This window comes from Miniopterus schreibersii (genome assembly GCF_964146895.1).
Source record: "Miniopterus schreibersii genome assembly, chromosome: 6".
In the NCBI taxonomy this organism is placed as follows: Eukaryota; Metazoa; Chordata; class Mammalia; order Chiroptera; family Miniopteridae; genus Miniopterus; species Miniopterus schreibersii.
The window spans coordinates 76,814,861-76,834,214 of record NC_138107.1 but is presented as its reverse complement, the minus strand read 5'-3'; the positions used below and the strand labels follow the sequence as shown (position 1 = coordinate 76,834,214).

Genomic DNA, 19,354 nt, shown 5'->3' with positions numbered 1-19,354 from the left:
TCAATCCCAGTCACTAGTCTTTCCTCCCAGACTGAGATCCCCAGGAGGCTCACCTGGCACAGTACCTGGCACAAAGTGACATTCAAACATATTGAGCAATAACATATTATATGAGAGAAAATTTTTAATCAAACTTTTCACAGTTCCCTTCTGTGCTAGGAAAACCCCACATTTTCTCCCTTTTTAACTTTTCTCTCTCTGCCTCCCTTTCTCTCTGTCTCCCTGACTCTCTGTTTCTCTCTTAATTCAAAAGTCTCATGGTGATATTCTTATTTCTAGGATTATTTATCATCACCATTAATGCCAGGGGAAAAAAGTAGGGTCCTTTTCTGTAATTAATCTTGTATATTTTTAATACATGATCTCTGCTAATTAGATTCTTCATTAAGAATCAAGATTCAGGGTACAGATGAAAACTATCAGGACATAATTCCCCAAACACATAAGCTTAAAAGGCTGACGCACAACAAAAAGTATGCCTTCCAAAATTATATTGTTTGAAAATGAGTTTTGAAATCCGCTCCTACCATCAGAACTCCGAAGTGTGTGAGGTGGTTACACCAGCAGACCGTCTCGCTCGCGTCTGGATCTGTGTGTGCGATACATCCAGACGTGTTCCAAAATCCAGAACTTTCTGCAGGGGAAGTCAGCAAACAATGAAAATAACAGCAGGTCAGCTCCTCCTCTATAATGGATGACACCTTCTTTAGAGAATTATGCCTCAGTATCTTCTGCCTCACAGTTTATCTGTAACATGATACTATCTTTAAAGCTGCCCATGGTTAGAATACTTCAGATTCCTGGAATCACAGAATGTTAGTGCTGGGTGGGCGGCTAGAGATGATCTTGCCAGTGGTTTTCGGCTGTGTTCCACTGAAGTGCCCTGAGGGTTCTGCAAAAGTTTGCTTCATGTTTAATTTCTAATATAAGATAAGCTTTCCTAAAAAGAATATCCCTTTTCAAATATGATATGTACTAATGAAGTCTCTAGAGATCAATACATTTCTTCCCTTGGATCAGTCTAAGTTTTTGGGAAGACGTGAGAACAAGGAAGGCCTTTCTGGGAACAAGCTGTTAGGGACACAGCAGCCATGCATGGTGGGAACTTGTGATAAATACCTTTAATACATCTGCTCTGACTCTTATGCCATGCTGTGGAATATTAGCAACTCACGTATTTGAAGACTGTTTTAAGACTGCAAGGTAATATTTTAAACTATGTAGCTAGTGAATCAGGCTCTTCTCAAATCTGTGCCACTAAAACCCAAATAACAACAAGAAAACCTTTCCAGCTGTGATAGAGTATAAAAAAAAGTGGTCTGGAAATCTTCAGACTGTATTTCTACCAAGAAGCAAGATAATCCTAATGGGGAACCCCAAAGGAAGGGGACCCTTAGGGGGCTGAGGTGGGAGGATTCATTCCTTGTCCTTCCCCCGAAGAGATCCCCACACCTTACACCTAGTGATCAAACCCTGAACTTTGCCTTTCTCCCGGCTGTCCAATGTCGGGAGGCAGTTCCTTTATTCTAAGTAATATATATCTATTATAACTATTCCTACATTTGCAATCCTTTAGTGTGCTTTCTCCCATAATCTGAGGTCCCCAAGCTGGATTTCTAATTATATGCCTTATGCACATCACAAAACCTGCTCAGAAGTGTCCTAGAAGAGTGAGATCAAGTGTACATGGATGTTCATCAAAAATGGCAATGAAAACATGTACTCTATTTTATAAATAACTGAAATTAAAGAGGTCATTGATTTTTTAAAAAGCCACGTCTGTCTATGTCTTTTTATAATGCATAAAAAGTTACAGAAATTAGAATTTACTTCCCAAGCTACCCACACTAAAATTTGAAGCTCAGTTGCCATCACACTTATATTGTGACTCACACTGTTTTGGGGTGGAATTAAAGAAAACAGAGGTGTCTAACAATGTTTAAAATTCAGTTGTTATTAAGATAGCCAATATTTGAAAACTTACCATTTTTGTTCAGATCCCAGAAGGCACAGATGGGATTAGGCACTGCCTATAATAACATAAGAATAAACATGTGAAAATAAAATGAATGAAAAACTCTTATGGTTTGGGTATGGGAACAGAGTAAAATGCTAAGGTTTTCACAAAGAAATGGATCAGCAGTAGTCATACCAATACAGCTTAACAATGACAAGCAGTCTAGGGGGGAGTCTCCTCTCACAAAGACTTCAGGTGAAAATCAACTATAACTGCATGAGGAATTGTGTTACTCATTTATCTAAAGGTTACTATTTATGTCCCATCATAAAATGCTATACTTAGCATTTAGCAAAGCTCTTTATACTGTAATTTTACTTCGTCTTTAAAATTCCCCTTTATGTCTAGTATCTGCCCAAAAGAATTGAAAGCAGGGACTCGAATAGGTCTTTGCACACCCCTGTTCACAGCATTCATAATAGCCAAAGGTGGGAGCAATCGAAGTGTCCATCGATGAAAAAACACATAAACAAAATGTGGGATATACTACATATATTATGCAATGGAATATTATCCAGTCTTAAAAAGGGAGGAAATTCTGACACATGCTATAATATGGGTGAATCTTGAAAATACTATGTTAGGTGAAATAAGCCCACAGTTTCAGTTGGGGACCATGAAACAGTTCTGGAGATGGACGTGGTGACAGTTGCAGAACAATGTGAATTCACTCAATGCCACTGAACTGTGACCTTGAAAATAGTAAATTTTATTTTGTATGTTTTACCACAATAAAAAAAATTGTTATGGATGAAGGAGCTGGGAGCTGAAACAAAGGGGGCCAAAGGGTAAAACAAGGAGGTCAGAGGGTTTCGTGACAAAGCAGAGCTAGTTCTTAGATGACTTAACTTCCAAGCCTCGGTCCTTATCAGCCAGCTCACTTCCCGCCCGCCTTCCTGCCTGCTTAACAAATGGTAGAACCATGACTGGGACCCTCCATAAAAAGGGGAAAAACCTGGGCCTGGGCCACCTGGGACAATATAAACCCTGCGTAATTTTATCAGATGAACAGATGATAGCCAGGGTAATAAAGCAATTCAAAAAGCATTTGCCAAGATTTTAGACAACTGTTAACCGCTCAGAAAATAAGTCAACTGTGTTTTTCCTCGGCTTTCCCTGTAGCAGTGACCTTGACCTTAAAAAAACCCAACCAAAACACCAGGTGGGAGGGGGGCTGGGAGGCTGGGTGGAAAGGGTGAAGGGATTGAGAAGTAAAAATTGGTAGTTACAGAATAGTCCTGGGGATATAAACTACAGCATAGGGAATATAGTCAATAATATAATAACTATTTATGGTGCCAGGTGGGTAGATTTATCAGGGTTATCACTTCATAAGTTATATAAGTGTCTAATCACTGGCTTATACTCCAGAAACTAATATAACATTGTATGTCGACTATAATTGAAAAATAAAACATTTAAATTAAAAATAAAACAACCAAACCTTTAATGGCAGGATTGTACAACTGCACCTGCATCTAATTTCTCTCAGGTAATCTACGTCATTTCTTAGAAGCAGCAGCTTTTTTCTTCACTCCAATTCTCCTTTTGAGCATTGAATCCCAGATAAGATGGATTTCCCCCGGTCGCCACCATGTACCTTGACATTAGAGTTCTACCTGAGGAGCCGTCCCCCACTTTTAAGAAAACTGTGACCCTCGAAAAAAGGGCCAGTTACTTGTTTTCATGTAGAAAAGGCGGCCCCGTGTTTCCCTGAACTAGTCTGCCTTGACTCCATCGCCATCTGCAGTGTTTTCTTACCTGGTTTCTCGTGTGTTTGATTTTAATTTGCACTGGGTCCCTCAGGTTCTGGATGGTGATGTTTCCGATGCTGCATGCCATCACATAACTCACCAAGGTGCCCTTCTTGGTCTCTACATCCTTTACAGGGAAAAACAGAGTGTGTATTAGTCAAAAGTACACACTTTTATTTTATTTTGCTGCTCCAAAATAAGCAAACTGTCAGCACTTTTTACACTTAAGATCTTGAATTATAGAACATCCTGTTTATAAGCTCGAGTTGCTGGCTTTCCTGAAAGAGCTGTGCCGCTTCCCTTATTATAATAAATACATCGGGAGAACATTCTGAGCCGGTGCGGAGGGCCACGTTCATGAAGCTTCGTCTTGATTTCTGCCAGGACGCCAGTCAGTTAGCATCCGAAACAATGCACAGCGGTAAATAATATAAACGCATAAAGAGCTGTGAAACAATTGGATCGCTTCCCTGGCCTAGGGAACAGATGAGGTCGGTTTCCTTTAGAGAAGTATGGAGAAAATACGCTTGGAAAATACAAACCAGTTCCCCTTTCACAGCCAGGCGGAAAGCCTGACAGGTTCACCAACTGCCGCGACAGGTCATGGATTCGAGTCCCGCCTGCTCTGCCTGGCCCCCCGCTGTGGCTCCTACTTCAGAGACAAGGCTGTCAGGAAGCCGAGTCAGTGACTCTGCGCGCAGGACAACTGCGACTCTGCAGCCAGATACCTTGACTTTTTCCCTGGGCCTCTTGTCAAGCCTCCTGAGTTTCCCCACTGCAGCTCATAAACTCAGCTGTTTTGGAAGAATTGCAGGATTTTCTCCATGCCAAACAAGTCTCAGCATCTAGAATAGAGCTTTTTAACTTTGTGTGATCACTTTCCATAAAGTAGGCTAGGGCTTGGGGACATTCAGCCTTGTCTTTAGAAAAACACTCGTATTTTGTTCACTGTGTGAGGACAGAAACATGGAACTCTTACATTTATCTTACTTTGCTATACATTTACTTTAAAAACCAAACATCTATTTCCTACTAAAAACACTGCCTGGGAAATGCTAGAGGAGAAGACTCGAAATGAAATAATGACAGATTCTTACAGCTCTCCAAGTTGTCCGAAATCCTTCCCACGGACTCAACCTTCCTCTCAATGGACACCTCTCTCCGCACCACTGCTCACATTTTGTGGTAACTACTGCGTTTTTTGGTATTGTTTTTAAAGGTGACAGTTTTATATGTTCGTAGCTATAATCCTTCGGAGTAATTACATGTGATTACATTCTTAATCTACTAAAAAATTTTATATAGCTTGTTCCTAACACATTTGTTGATAAAATTTTAAGGTTTGAGGGTTAATTACTATAAACAACCCCACGGTACTTCTTTGACTCACCCGTGGCCTACTTTGCAGGGCAGATCTGTGAGAAACCAGTCTACTTTCCTTGGGACTGTCCACTTTCTCTTACATAAGTCTCATGGTTTGATAGACACTGGTATCTTCAATTTAATAGATAACTTTTATTTTTTTAAAAAGGGCTGAGTAAAACGGCTCTAGATGGGGTTATGCTTTCAAAGGCAATCGGAGGTCACCAGTGTTTGCTGGCAGTGAACTTCCTAGTATCTAGAAATGATGCCAATAAAAATGATAATATGTGCTTAGCACAATGCCACCCCACTCTGGGAATGTGTGAAGGCCAAAGGTCATTTGAAATACTAATGGGAAAGCTGATTAAAGCCAAGAATGCTGCTCATTATGTAAACAGTGCTTCCTGTTGAATTAAAACAAAACAAAACAAAACAAAACAAAATCTTTCCTTTGGCACACACTTTCTTTAACTCTGAAGGTCTCAACTGCTTGAGAGTATGAAATATTTAACAAAAGGAATGGTAAACAGCTTCTCCACAAAGTGCCATTTATAATTGTATCATGCAAGTCTTAATGTAATATCTGCTTTATTAAAAATATTTAAATGAACCCATCTGTTCGTAAGCATGATTTTATCTGTAACAGAATGTTGAAACATGTCAAAAATTTTCCATTTTTCAAAATATAGGTTAATTTTTCTATGTCTGGATATATTTTCAAGGAAGCTAAGCTTTCGAGCAAAGAAACTCAAATTGCACTTGAAAAATAACAATTTAATGAACACTTACCTGAAAAAGTCCAGTTTTATTGAAGAAAGTAAACTGTGCTCTTTTAACTATTACAGAATGTTCTTGACTTAAGTTCTCAAGTAGGTTTGGAGGCAAAATTACAGAAGCCAATGGATCTGTATGTCCACTCTCAAAATCCATCTGTCAGACACAGAGATAAATTGGTAGAGTAATCACAACAAAATCGCAATGACACCTTTACTCCACATGCTGAGTAAGGCAAAGAGCTGCAGCAGCCCCTTGGCTAGGACCAGGGCCCTTCCTGCCCCCAGCAGTAACTGCCCTCCTGGTGAACCCCTAAGGACAACAGCTTGCATCTCACTGGGTTTCACTGGGTTTCATAGGTGGCAAAACAGGGAGTGCACTGATTTTAACTAAGGCAACTGAGAAATCTTCAAATCAGTTAACACTTCCAAATGTAAGAACTAGATTTACATTTAACAAATGTTTTTAAAAAATATCTTTTACTGATTTTAGAGCAAGAGGAAGGGAGAGAAAGAGAAACATTGGTTGGTTGCCTCACGCACCTGCCCTGACGGGGTAGACCTGCAACCTGGGTACGTGCCCTGACAGAATCAAACCAGTGGCCTTTCAGTGCACAGGACACTGCACAACCAACTGAGCCACATCAACCAGCGTGACACTTAAGGAACTGTGAGTTTTTTGCAAAACATGCAATGAAAAATAACTACCAAAAAAAAAATATATGAGTTAACTGGTTTGATTGCTGAGAATGAGCATCTCCACATAGAGGAAGCAGCTGAAATTTTATTAACACTTGGATACCATTTTTCCTGAACCCACAGATCAGGCCAAAGAGTGTTTTCTTGCAAATGGACTTGGAATGAGACTGAGGCTGATGGAATTTTCACTCTTAAAATGTCAAATAGAATTACCCCAAAGAGCCCCGAGTCTAAAGCAGGATAACGTTCTTCCTTACATACAAAATTGTAAATATTTTATCTTGCTTTTTCTCCACAGTTAAGAAATATTACATGCCCACATGGCTACACTGTCTAGCACACAGTGGAAACTTGAAAATTATCTGCTGAAGTATCACTTGAACAGGTCAAAGAGGGCTCCATTACTCTGGCCCCGGCCTTCTTGTCCAGCCTCACCATCGCCTGCCCTTCCCAGCCTCCTACATCACTGGTTCTCAAAGTACGATCCTCAGACCAGCAGTATCAGCCACACCTGGGAGCTCGTTAAAAATGCAGCTTTTGGAGATCCACCTTGGACCGGTTAAATTCGAATCCCTGGGAATGGGATCCCACAAGATGTTTTGACAAGTTCTCCAGGTTTGTGATTATCACCCTCACCTGGGAAAGCCACCATGCTTCTTCCCACTTTTAGGGCATTAATAAAGTTCTTTCTTCTAAATGAACTTATCCCCAATCTCCACTCCGAAAAGGGTGGACCCCCCTCCTGCTTTACTACTTAGTTCCACTGCCACCTCTTGTAGAAGGTCAGCTGCCCGCCTCTGCCACCGAGGTTCTGAAAGCGTATCTCCTCTACGTGGCCGCAGACCTCACGCTTACGCTACTGTTAACCTCAGTCACGTTCCAACCTGCCTGCCATCCCTCAGACCCGTATTTCCTTGAAGAGCAATGGGTAGGTGATCAGAAAGTTTTTAAATAAACTACTAGCTCATACCTGAAAATATGTTTCATTATTGCTTGGAAGACTGATGCTAAAATTTAAAATTTCATTAGTCTCTGGAGATAGGGGTGATACTCCAAGAGCCAAATTCGGAGTATCAATGTTCACAGGTGATGTGTTACTTAGGTCTATCTTGAAAGCCAATTCATCAATTGTTTTTAAAGCTCTAAAGAAATGACAAATAATACGACCATTAAATAACATGTCTTAGGTACCTGCACACACACATGATTTGCTGCAAGACAAAATACTAACCAAATAAAACTGTGTTTAAATTGTGTTTAAACTGTGTTTAAATTGATCTCACAAAATTACCCAAACCAAAACAACAGCAGTTAATACATAGACTCATAATGATAAATACACCCTCAAGAGAAAAATATATGCTTTAAGGAAAATCAACAATTAAATAATCCTAAACAAATTCTGTTTTTCACCTATTTTAGTCTTGCTTTCCTCATATAAAGAATGTAATTCCTACTCAAGACTGAGTTGAACTGCAAGACACTGTAAAAAATCGTTCGTAATTATTACATAGATAAGTAAGTTATCTACGTAATAATTCATCTTAACAAATATAAAATTTCCATCAAATAAGTTTTGTTGAAGGGAAGGAAATACAGAGAGAAAAAAATAAACATCTTAACAGCAATACATTAAGTAAAATAATTGGAAACAGACTGAATTGTATAAAAATAGGTACATTTTCTCCCTGCCTTAGGTCTTTTCATTTTAGAAGTACAACAACATGACTGTGGTCATTCTAGACACAGTTCACAGGACAGTGACTTACAGTGACCAAGTTATGCCTAAAAGCTGTGAGCTGAGTGTTTGCTGAGTATCTCCTTTGCAAGCCAAAAAAAAAAAAAGGATGAAAATGAAATAATGACTATGCTTTTCTGGGATTATTTAATATCCTGCCAGATGACAATCCTAATCATTTTGTAAATTATATATAGCTCAAAAAATAAAAAAAATAAAAATAAGGAACTTCAAAGTTCACTTTGTGAATGATCTTGGGAATATCAATGGATCTTCTAGAGATTTAAATTATGCAATCCGGGCAAAAAGCATTCAGATATGTGAGAAAGTATGTAACAACACATGCATCCAATAAATTTTACTCTCCAGAGGAAAAAAACCACAACAAACTTACTCAGAAGAAGACTCAAGCAATTCACTGTCTGGACTGGTTAGGATATTAGAAAATATGTTCATTAAAGTTGTGCCAAGAGTTTTATCAATGTTTTCTTCTTTATTCACGATCTTTTTGACCTGTTCTACAATGCTGGTGATATTTGCCGAGCTTAAGTTCTGCACATCACCAGTTAAATTTAAAATCTGGTTGGCAATTTCACTTGATTCCTCTAAAAAAAGACAGAAGAAACAACATGTAAAGTTTTACCTGTTTTTTTGGATCATTTCCAGGATCAAAACGTAGTGTGATATTTAACTTCATAGTTTAAGTAGCAAATCAAGTTTTCTGTGTATACCCCCTTATCACACCCTTCAAAGGACAATGAAATTTCTTCACACACAGAGACTAACCTTTCTCTTTAGTAACACACAAATTGAGCCCGTAAGCGACTTAGGCAAATAACTTGAGACCAGTATTCACATACATAGTTCTAACAGAAATGCACCCAGACTAACTGAATAAGTGTATAGTTGCTATTTAAAATAATACAAAACTATAAAACACTGATATGAATATCACTTTGTATGTTATTTGTAAGTGTTCTCTACAATTTTCAAACTATTTTTAATCGCTTTCAGAATACAACAGGAAATCAGAATGAGGAAAAACCGTATTTTCTGCCTTAAATAAGTGAAACGATCATTTGCCAGCTTTTAACATTACAATAGTATCTCAGAGCAGAACACGTCTGAAGAGTATGAAAGCCATGAAGCACGCGGTCATTTCAATTTGTCCCTGAGAACTGAAGGAAACTTCCACTTACTTGAACAGTTGGAGAGATCAGGAGGCCCCCAGTAGGCCAAGGATGAGTTGGAACTGTTACTATGACTACAAAACAAAGAAAGGTACTTCAAATATTTGACATAAATGACATTATAACTGCCAAAATTAGTTAATGAAAAGTTTCAGAATTTGCCTTAATATCTACATAAGTTTCATTTGAAAATAAAACTGCAATACATTGAAATTAAACTTATGTTAAAATTTCTTCCTGGAAAAAAAAGTCAAGTGCATGAATCATGGAAACAAAATACTAGCAAGAGCTTGTAGCCTAATCTAGGATACATCAGATTACTAAACTTAAAGTGTATTTGGTAACATGGGTCAAGTATGCTTTAAGAATTTTCCAGATAAAATCTGACATTGATTTCACATATCTCTCTAACGCAGATGAGAGTCCGCATTTCATAGATGAGTACACAGACTGAGATGGGTCAAGGGATCCAAGGTCTCCAGCCAGGAAGAGGCAGAGCCATGCTTCACGCTCAGGTCAGTCAGTCTCTACAGCCCCCTTCTGTCCTACCACGAGTCAAACACAGGACTAGGAGCAAAGTTTCTTTTCTCAATCCCACCCCCAAGGAAACCCTAATTGGGGGTGAAGTGGAGGGTGAAGAACTGGATTTGATTTGCAGTTGACCTATGGTTCCTGTGAAACATTCAGGGAAATTCTCTACCCTGACCGCCCCCATTAGCAGACCCATAACCCAGATCCTGTCTTCATTCCCTCTCTGGATACCTCCTCCCCCTCCAACAGCAGCCTCTCCGAATAGTTTCAAAGTCTTGGAATTTCAGATGCATGTTCAAAAGGCTGTGAGCTAGCTTGGTTCATCCATAGATAAGGTGCTTTGCTCTAGGGCCACGCTCTGGTTTCCAAGTTTCCCCATCACTCTTTGAAGAAGGCTAAATTAGAACATCGCCTGGAGTGAAAACCCTTTTATCAGGAACCCACCTGCCTCATTTTTACCTCTCATGCAGGTTATGATTTAGGCACCCATAGAGATTCCTGCCCTTCTTTCTAAAACATACACAATGCCTGGGAGCCGTGGTGCGGCCTGTGGGGCCCTGGGAATGTGGGTGATGTGGAGCTTGCCGGCAAGTTAATAAAAGCATTACCAGGTGCGGGAAGCGAAGGCGTTCGGCTTCCCGAGACAAGGGTGCTTGTATTCGGAAGGCCGGATGGACGGCCAGTGATAGCCTTTGGGATTCTCATCCGAAGGACATGTGCCTGTGTGGAAACAAGAACCAACGTGAGAAATACGAATCTGTTCTTTGGAGCCAGAGGTGCAAGATGACAGCAAAACACCAATGCTGGTAATTAGGTATTGATTTCATGTACTACTAACACACTCGAATTTGTAAAAATCTGAAATTAGAAGGTAGGAAAAATAGCCATTTACTGCATTGCAGGTACAAAAATGGTTACAGCTTACGCAACTGTCAACTAAAAACACACACTCCAGCGAACGTACCGTTCTAAAGGAAATCATTAGCAGGTAAAATGAGTAATACAGAAGTTTGTTCAAAAAAGTGAAAACAGTCCTGAAGACGTGAAACTGTGAATTACCCTCTGATCTTTTTTCAAAGGGGAAAGCCTATAAAATAGTGCTGTCATTGAGTTTCGCGATATTTTCTGGAAAAATCTCCAGCTGCTCTGAAAGCATCTTCTGCCCGTTGGTTTGCTGGGGCGACGGCAAGAAGACACCGTGAGCCACGGCCACGCACCCAGACACACCCCTTCACCCTCAAACCATCCCACCCGTCGTCCGAAATTCTCTCTGTAAGTGTCATGCCGTAAATGAGTCAGGTTTTACAATTTTAAAAATATCCAAATAAAAGCAATACATCAACAACAAAATCTCGTATTTCAGTATTGAAAAGCAGCAGCAAGTACACGAGGCTGCTGGGAACCAGCGCTGTCGTCACCCACCGAACATTTCAATGACTTTCCCACCTCTATTCGAGCCTTAAAATTGTCAAGGTTTAGCCCTATTATTATTATTATTTTTTGCAATTAGTAGAAGTTTTTCTTCACAGACGCACTTGCAGAAAAACAATGAGGTGTAGGGTTTAAATTACGTTCGGGGTTCCTCGGCCTCTGAGCACAGAGCGAGGGCTGTCCTCGCAGGGCTCCTTCATCTTGTACAAACCACCGTTTGTCCAGCTGCTTCTCTGTGGGGGCATCTACGGGTGAAGGGGCAGCATCTGCCCCCCCCAGGAGCCCTGCTGGTCAGTAAGCGAGCGTGTTCCCACAGAGGCTCGGAAACCGCCGAGGAGGAGGGTCACGAGCTGTAATCTCCCGTCTCTGAGCTCTCTGTGGCCGTGTAAGGTGGCACAGCGAGGGGTGGCCCACAGCAGGGGGGTGCCTGCTTCTTTCTTACCCCGTGATCCTGGCCTCGGGCATAACCATGGTCTTCGAGGCTGGGGAGTGCTAGTTCCCCCACTCTAACCTGCTGCGTATGTGTAGGCCCAGTGCCACAGTTTCCTTCTGATCTCTACCAAGGTACCGAATCGTAACGCAGCTGTGACCGTGGGGTAACAGAGCAACAGGCGCTGGCCGGGAGCGCAGGTGGTTAGAGCCAAGGCTGCGGGCTTGAGCCCCGGTGAGGGCACATCCAAGCAGCAACCAATGAACGCATCACTAAGTGGAACAACAAATCGGTGTCCCTCTCTTTCTCTTCCCCCGCAACTTTACTTTCTGTTTCCCATATTTTTGATCATTTGCTTTTTTATAATATTCCCATCAAGCCTCATTCATTTATTTAAGTATTTAAGTGCTGGGGAATGTGCTGGGTGCTGGGGGTAGGGAGGTGGAAAAGGAAAGAAAAATAAGGTGTGTTCTCAAGCCAGAGGCAATTCCTGTTTAGAGAAAATATATATATGAACACACATAAGTCCAGTTACATATTATGGTCTCCTAATGTCTACAGTGCCCTGGGTAGCTGGGCAGCATGAAGGGTGGCTCAGAGGCGCTGGTATCTATCTACACACGGGTGACGCCAGAAAAGGCTTTGTAGACGAGGTGACTCTGGGCTGTCCTTAACACATGTAGGTGATGAACAGGCGGACGGTGAGGGCAGGGAAGAGCAGCGTGAGCAATGCCCAAGAGAGGAGGCATCCGAGAGCGCGGCAGGTTGGGCAGGGCAAGCAGAACCGCGTGCGGCGGGAGCTCAGGACGGTCTCTAGGTAAGAGCTAAGTCTAGGTCCTGGATAACTCCCTGATTTCGGCCTATTCCTGCAAAGACAGTGGTGTCACTAATGAAGACAGAAAACGTAAGAGAAGGAAAGAAATGACTTTTTATGAGGTTTACTTCATTAGTGTTTCCATACGTATATATACATATTCTCTAGCCCTGAAGTGGAAGCCAATTCTGGCCAAGGCTATCCTAGCATTTTGCTCATACTCTTAGTATTTTCATAATGCATCCCTAAAAGACTATAAACTCTCCCCTGCCTCTTTCATTCCCTTAGATAGATAGGCATCGAGTTGATATATTTTACGCTAAACACGTCATCCATTTGTTATAATATCACTACTATGATAAATTTAATCATCAGAAAAAATAGCTTTAAATGGGCAAACACCACAATAGGAAGAATATTTCTTTTGCTTTAATTAAACCTGAATATATAGCCATGTAAAATACATACTATAAAAAAATTAAAGACACTTACCTATTTGCCTCACACTCACTGTATCTAGCCTCAGGCCCTCATCCAGGGTTTCATTATTTTTTAAGAGCTTCTGCTGAATGGCTCTTCCTTCTAAATTGAGATTGTTGGTAGCATTGTAAACTAGAAGGGCCCAAATCGCCAACCTGGGGAAATATTGTAGATAGAACTGTTGTTGGGTTGGTTGTTTTTTTGGTAGAAAAATAGAACATTTGGATATAATATTAACAGGGATGACCATAAAATGTTGACACTAAAAAGATATACCAAGGCACACATAGGCTTCTGTTGTTGCATAAATGATAATGTTGAAAATATATCAATGTAAACAGATTTTATAGGATATTGCATGCATAATTCTATCATATATCACATCACCCTACTTCTTTTTTATCATTTAAACTGATTTTTTTATATTTTATTTTTCAATACCCCATTTCTTTTGAGAAACATTTTTATAGCATACATGCAAGAAAGGGACATACTTATGGCTAATTCTACAGTTTCCTTATAGATAGAAATAAAGTTTGTTAGAAAAATTAAATTTCAACTAATCTGACTAAACTGATCATTTGACTTTTGAAATTATTTAGTGTTATTGTTTACAAATGTGTTACAATTTCTCCAGAATTGTGATAAATTATTTTCTATCTCAATGAAACATTTGTAAGTGCTTTGCATGGTGAAAAATTAAAGTACTACTCAAAATATACTTTGAATATTTTTTGAAAAATATTCTCTGGGACGCAGAGATGTATCCTAAAACCCGTATCCAAGCTTTTGGCTCTACAATTTGAAGTAATATAATTTTCGGTTGAACTGTAATAGCATCCATAATCAATAGCAGAAATCAAAACAATTCAACACTGAGGTAAAATTAAATCACGTTATTTTGTCAGGTAGAGGATAAATAGTTTCCCTATATGTGAAAGCTCTGACTCTACAACAGAACTTTCATCTTCATATTCTGTGGAGAAATGAGTAATATGATGTAAGTCATTACATTATCAATACCAGTTATTGTCCATGTGCCAAAGTCATTGTTTTTAAAATAACCATAAAGCACTCAGTGGAGTAGCATTGCATGTTTTATTTACGAAATTCTGGGGCATCAATAAAAATGAACTAGTCAGAGTATTAACATTTTTGTGGAGCTAAAAAGAAAAGGAAGAGTTACGTGAAATATTTGCTATTGAAGGTTAGGTAAAATTAAAAAATAAAAAATCGTTCTATTTTTCCCCTAAATATCTACACTAATCTCAAGGACAAAATGCTCTACTGTTTTCATAATTCACTTTGAAGGGCTATCTTTCTCCAAAATGATCTGCTGTTTAATGTTCATATATAAGTCTTATTTCAAGATGAGACAAACATAGGTGCGAGTGTAAATGGTGAACTGGGATAATAATTTTTAACATGGCCTATGAAAAAGCGACCATTGATTAAATTATCATTGAAAAGTAAGCTTTGCCACTCCGGTTACTGAGAACCTCCAGTTGGGGCTGTGACCTTCTACTTCTCTTGAACGCTGAGAACATAATTAGCACAGTGTGTTGTGGACGATGTTGAACACCCCATTCAGCAATCCAAGAATGAGCACGTATTGTCACGGGTCTCACCTGGATTGTTTTCCTCTCTCATCCTGAAAACTAAAACTACTTTATAGTGCTGCAAAGTCAAGCTCTATCTGTCGCTGCCATCAATCGTTCTTTATGTGAATGAACCAGCCTCTGTGGCTTTGGTTTCCTGTCTGTCTAGGCGATGGAGTGCGATAACCTTATCTGAAGCTATGGTCTGTGTTAAGTGTTACAATCGAACTGAAAGGAAAGTTTGGGAAAAAAGAGTATGTGTAAAACTAGTAGACTATGGTTTTAAGAGAAACTATGAGAGACTATAAAGGTTTATCGAGAACATTAGAAAGTAGGAAAAAAAAGAGAGGGCAGGAAAAACTATGAGAATAAATTTTCAAACGACGTCAAGAATTCACAACAAAGAAAAACTAATTGTGCGGATTTTCCTATCTACATCGTCTTAGTTTACTCTCTCTATACTTTTCTGCGAAGTTACCCAGAGGTTTGAGAGACAGGAAACCAGGACTCCATGAATTTAAATGTCTTTCAAGCAAGAGTTTCTGAGGTGCTGACACAGACTGCTGTTGGCTGACTGCAGCACTGTCAGGTAGTGGAAGAATCACAGTAAGTAAACTAAAAAGGGCAATGCTGACCTCCTAGGAGAGTCTGCCACTGGTGATACCCCCAGCTAGGGCTGCCCCAGGTGCCAGGTCAGCAAGGGATGCTGGTCACCACTGGAATCATTATTCAAGGCTCCATATGATCTAGCAGTAAGGCTTGGAGAAGACATTATTTGGCTAAATAGAGGAGAAACGTCCATCAAGAATACAGTATTGCCCAGCTGGTGTGACTCAGTGGCGGAGTGTCGACCCATGAACCAAGCGGTCACTGGTTCGATTCCCGGTCAGGGCACATGCCCGGGTTGCGGGCTCAGTCCCCAGTAGGGGGCGTGCAGGAGGCAGCCGATCAATGACTCTCATCATTGATGCTTCTATCTCTCTCTCCCTCTTCCTTCCTCTCTCTCTAAAAATCAATAAAAACCTATTAAAAAAACAAAGAATATAGTTTTGAAATACATTATTCCTCAGATCATAAAGGAAAAAGAATAATGACCAGAAAACCCACAACTTTCCTTCATCAGATGGCTCACTCCAGTCTGTTGACTATATACAGAAACGATGAGCTTCAAATATAACTTTAAAGACATTTTTTTTTCTAATGCTGAACAGAAAAAGAACAAAGAAGAAAACTCTCTGGTTAACTCTCATAACATTTTATTTTTATCTTCTGATAATGAGAATGTATCAACTGAAAAGAAGTCCATTCCATCATTATGGTTGTAAATCCATGATTTAAATTCAGTCCACTGAAACTGAGCAAGACTTATGTAAACTTCTGTTCTTCTAGTAATTTTATTTAATTCTATGGAGATGTAAGATAGCAACATAAACACATGTAGGAGTTTAGGATGTTTTTCGGTACACGGCACTCTGAATAGCCAACTGATCATGTGCCAACTGATTATATATGGTGGACATATCCATTAAGTTATCTGCCTGCTTAAGTCACAATCCTGATATAGATTTAAAATGGAAACTTCAGAAAATTAACTGATGGCTTTAAATGCAGAAAATATTTGTCACACCTATTACCAATACCATTATATGCTATCATACATAAATACCTTACTTCAAAAACTACAACGATTTTATTTTTCTTTGAAGGTCTCTTGGAAATGAGAGCTAATTGGAATTGGTTATTGTAAATTAGCTGGAAGTACTAAAACTAATAATTCATTCATTTTATATGTCCTACTTCTGAATTATTTTTCATCAGAGGTACATTTGTATCCAGTCTGCTCTATTACTTTTTAGCTATAAGAAAAAAAAAAATTAGTGTGCATTAGTGATAAAAAAAAATGACCTAAGTGCGCTATGTGATTAACATGTTTCTCTCCTATCTCACTGTTTTAATTTCTCTACCAGAGAGTCAAAACAGGGGCAAGAGAAAGGGTGTTATGATTTCTCTAAGACTTTCTCAGTGTTACCTTTGATCAGTTCCAATGCTTCTCTTGACTTTAATCTTGTCCTCTCCCGTGTTCAGGTGAAAACTGTAAATAAAAATACGTAGATTCATTATCAACCTATCTGCCATAACACCAACAACAAAATTTGTGGAGGTGGAAATAAGCCAGTATTTCCAAATGTGTGTTCTGAGGTTCTAGTATTTTCACATGCACGAGACAAACTAGCTGCAAGTCAAGTAAGCTTGGCAACTACGTTTCTTTGCTCTTTTCACGATTCACAATGCATTTTAGTATGCTAAGCATCTGAGATGTTCTGATATATAGAAAGCTGCTTCAGTTTGTTTAATAATGTACCTCCTGAACCCATGTGACCAGCTGATCCCTTTCTCTGTGCTATTATATCTTTTGGGTATACAGAATATATGCTTAGGGTCTACAAAATACATTTTAGATAGCCAATTTTAGTATAAAACTGTGAAAACAAGGGGCAGAGGAGCATATATGGATGCTACTACGTGCTTGGGATTTAGTGAAGTTTTTAAATAGAATAGTGACAGATAATTTTGAAAAGCTAGGTTGCAATCACACTGTAGATGTCCTGTTCTTGTAAAAAATTGGATGCATGCAACCCAGGGGGCACTCTAGACGGCCCCCTGGGGTAAGAGAAAAAACTAACAGAACTTCTACTTATATTTCATTATCCTCTTTTAATTTGTGGTACATCATAACATACAATATATTTGTTAAGTAATACATGCACACACATATATATAAAATTTATTTAAAATCACAAACATATTTTAGGAGTACAGGCTAAATTTAAAAGTAAAATGATTTAGGATCCAAGATAAAAATATTTTTTAAAACTATTGCTGCAACACTGAAGCTTTCGTGCAAAGAAACGACATAATATAGGGTTGTTTTAGAAAGGTTATGAAAATGGCACACGTGTGTATGAGTGTGTTTGTGTGTGTAGGTATAATCAGAGAAAGATAGAGTAGTATAAAATTAGATACTACTTTTTATTTCTCAAATAATTCATCCTGTCATTTACCTGATATTAACCACATAAACAGTGTAGTTCCAATTTTGGAAGGTTGAATTGAGCTGAAAAATACAATGGAAAAGGGTGAGTTTTGGTAATACTTTTTTAAAAAAAAATCTGAATCAAGTTTCTTCCCTCCCAAAAGATAAGTTGTTATCAGAATAAGACCCTGGGAAAATCCCAGAGAGCAAAGGAGTGAAAGAAAGGTAAAGATAAGAGTTCCTGGATCATTGCATGCCAAGAACTTTACAAATGTTATTTCTTTTGATCCCAAAACAACTAATGAGATAGGTATTATCTGCCCCTGCTGTCTTTTAAGTGAAGAATTGGGCTTCACAGAGATGGAACAGCTTGCCCAAGGTTACCCAACTAGAACGAGCAGGTCCCAGACTGGAACTCAAGTCGGTCAGTCTGTAAACACTGTACTTTCCTCTCTGGCTCATATTGGAATGGGTCACCAAGTTAGTCATAACACTGCGAACTTAGCTGTAAAGAGGGTGCGTAGGGAAGATAAGCACATTAACACCTCCAGAGTCTTCACTGAACACACATCAAGGTGCAATAATGTTTTCCTAGCGATTATCATCTCACAAAAATATTAGCAGTAAGAAAAATTGTAAGTCAACCATGTAAACCTTTAAATAAAACTAACCAAAAATGACTTCAACATATTGGGGACTATGTTAATTATTATTTGGTTATTGATCAGTCTTTTTAGGTCTCAGCAGCAGGCTTTTTAATGAAGCGATGGATTCTTCTCCACACAAACAATAAATGTTCATGTGCATTGTCCAGTACAACCACAAAACAGGATTTCCTTCCTGGCATGAAATTCTCTTATTTATATATCACTTCCAAAGGGCTTTTAGGTCATGATTCATATAAATATTGAGCTTTACTTGCAAGCATTCTAAAATTAAATGTAAATTCTAAGAAATTCTGACAGAACTTTTTAAATTGTAAATAGTAATAATATAAATAACAGATACCACTTATGTTTTCTGTTATCAAGTATCTGCTTTGGTATCTTGCATCTTAAACTGATAGTGTCCAGTAAAGTTTAGCTTCAGATGAGAATGATCCTATGTTGAAAAGCAAGCATGAAATAAATATAAATGTAAAATTATCTCTCTCTAAAGCAGGTTCTTGGTAATTTTTGAGATTCATAGCATTAGATGTGGTTTATTTGGGAATGAAAAGAAAGAGTTTTATCTTTTGAAAACATTCTGACTTTAAAAAAACAAAAAGAACCATGCTGGAAAGAAAACGGGACGCAATAATACATTCTTTCTATAAAGACCGCTCTCCATTTAGGAATTAAATATCTTCTAGTATTTAAATTAATTACTAAAGTTAAGGGGTCACTCCAAAAAGTCAACAGTAGCGGTTTTTCTTTGACTCCTATTAGAGAATTTCACTTTTGTCCCCAGTTTTGGAATAGAATTGTTAATTACATACTATTGTTTCCTGTGGTCAACTTGTTT

The 19,354-nt window shown here is 38.8% G+C and overlaps 1 protein-coding gene across 5 annotated transcripts in view; it reads right to left on the bottom strand.

Annotated features, from left to right (window-relative positions):
* The window catches only part of ADGRG6 (adhesion G protein-coupled receptor G6), a 130,219-nt gene that overhangs the window by 27,165 nt on the left and 83,700 nt on the right, over window positions 1-19,354 (bottom strand). For all 5 annotated transcript variants that reach the window (XM_081140322.1, XM_081140323.1, XM_081140319.1 and 2 more), the window contains 11 exons: window positions 17,880-17,932; window positions 16,847-16,909; window positions 13,232-13,374; window positions 10,673-10,784; window positions 9,543-9,607; window positions 8,738-8,948; window positions 7,576-7,747; window positions 5,923-6,063; window positions 3,779-3,898; window positions 1,985-2,030; window positions 528-634 (listed from right to left, as the gene is read on the bottom strand). In XM_081140322.1, the coding sequence (XP_080996448.1) occupies window positions 528-634; window positions 1,985-2,030; window positions 3,779-3,898; window positions 5,923-6,063; window positions 7,576-7,747; window positions 8,738-8,948; window positions 9,543-9,607; window positions 10,673-10,784; window positions 13,232-13,374; window positions 16,847-16,909; window positions 17,880-17,932 (1,233 nt within the window). The remainder of the gene's footprint in view (window positions 1-527; window positions 635-1,984; window positions 2,031-3,778; window positions 3,899-5,922; window positions 6,064-7,575; window positions 7,748-8,737; window positions 8,949-9,542; window positions 9,608-10,672; window positions 10,785-13,231; window positions 13,375-16,846; window positions 16,910-17,879; window positions 17,933-19,354) is intronic.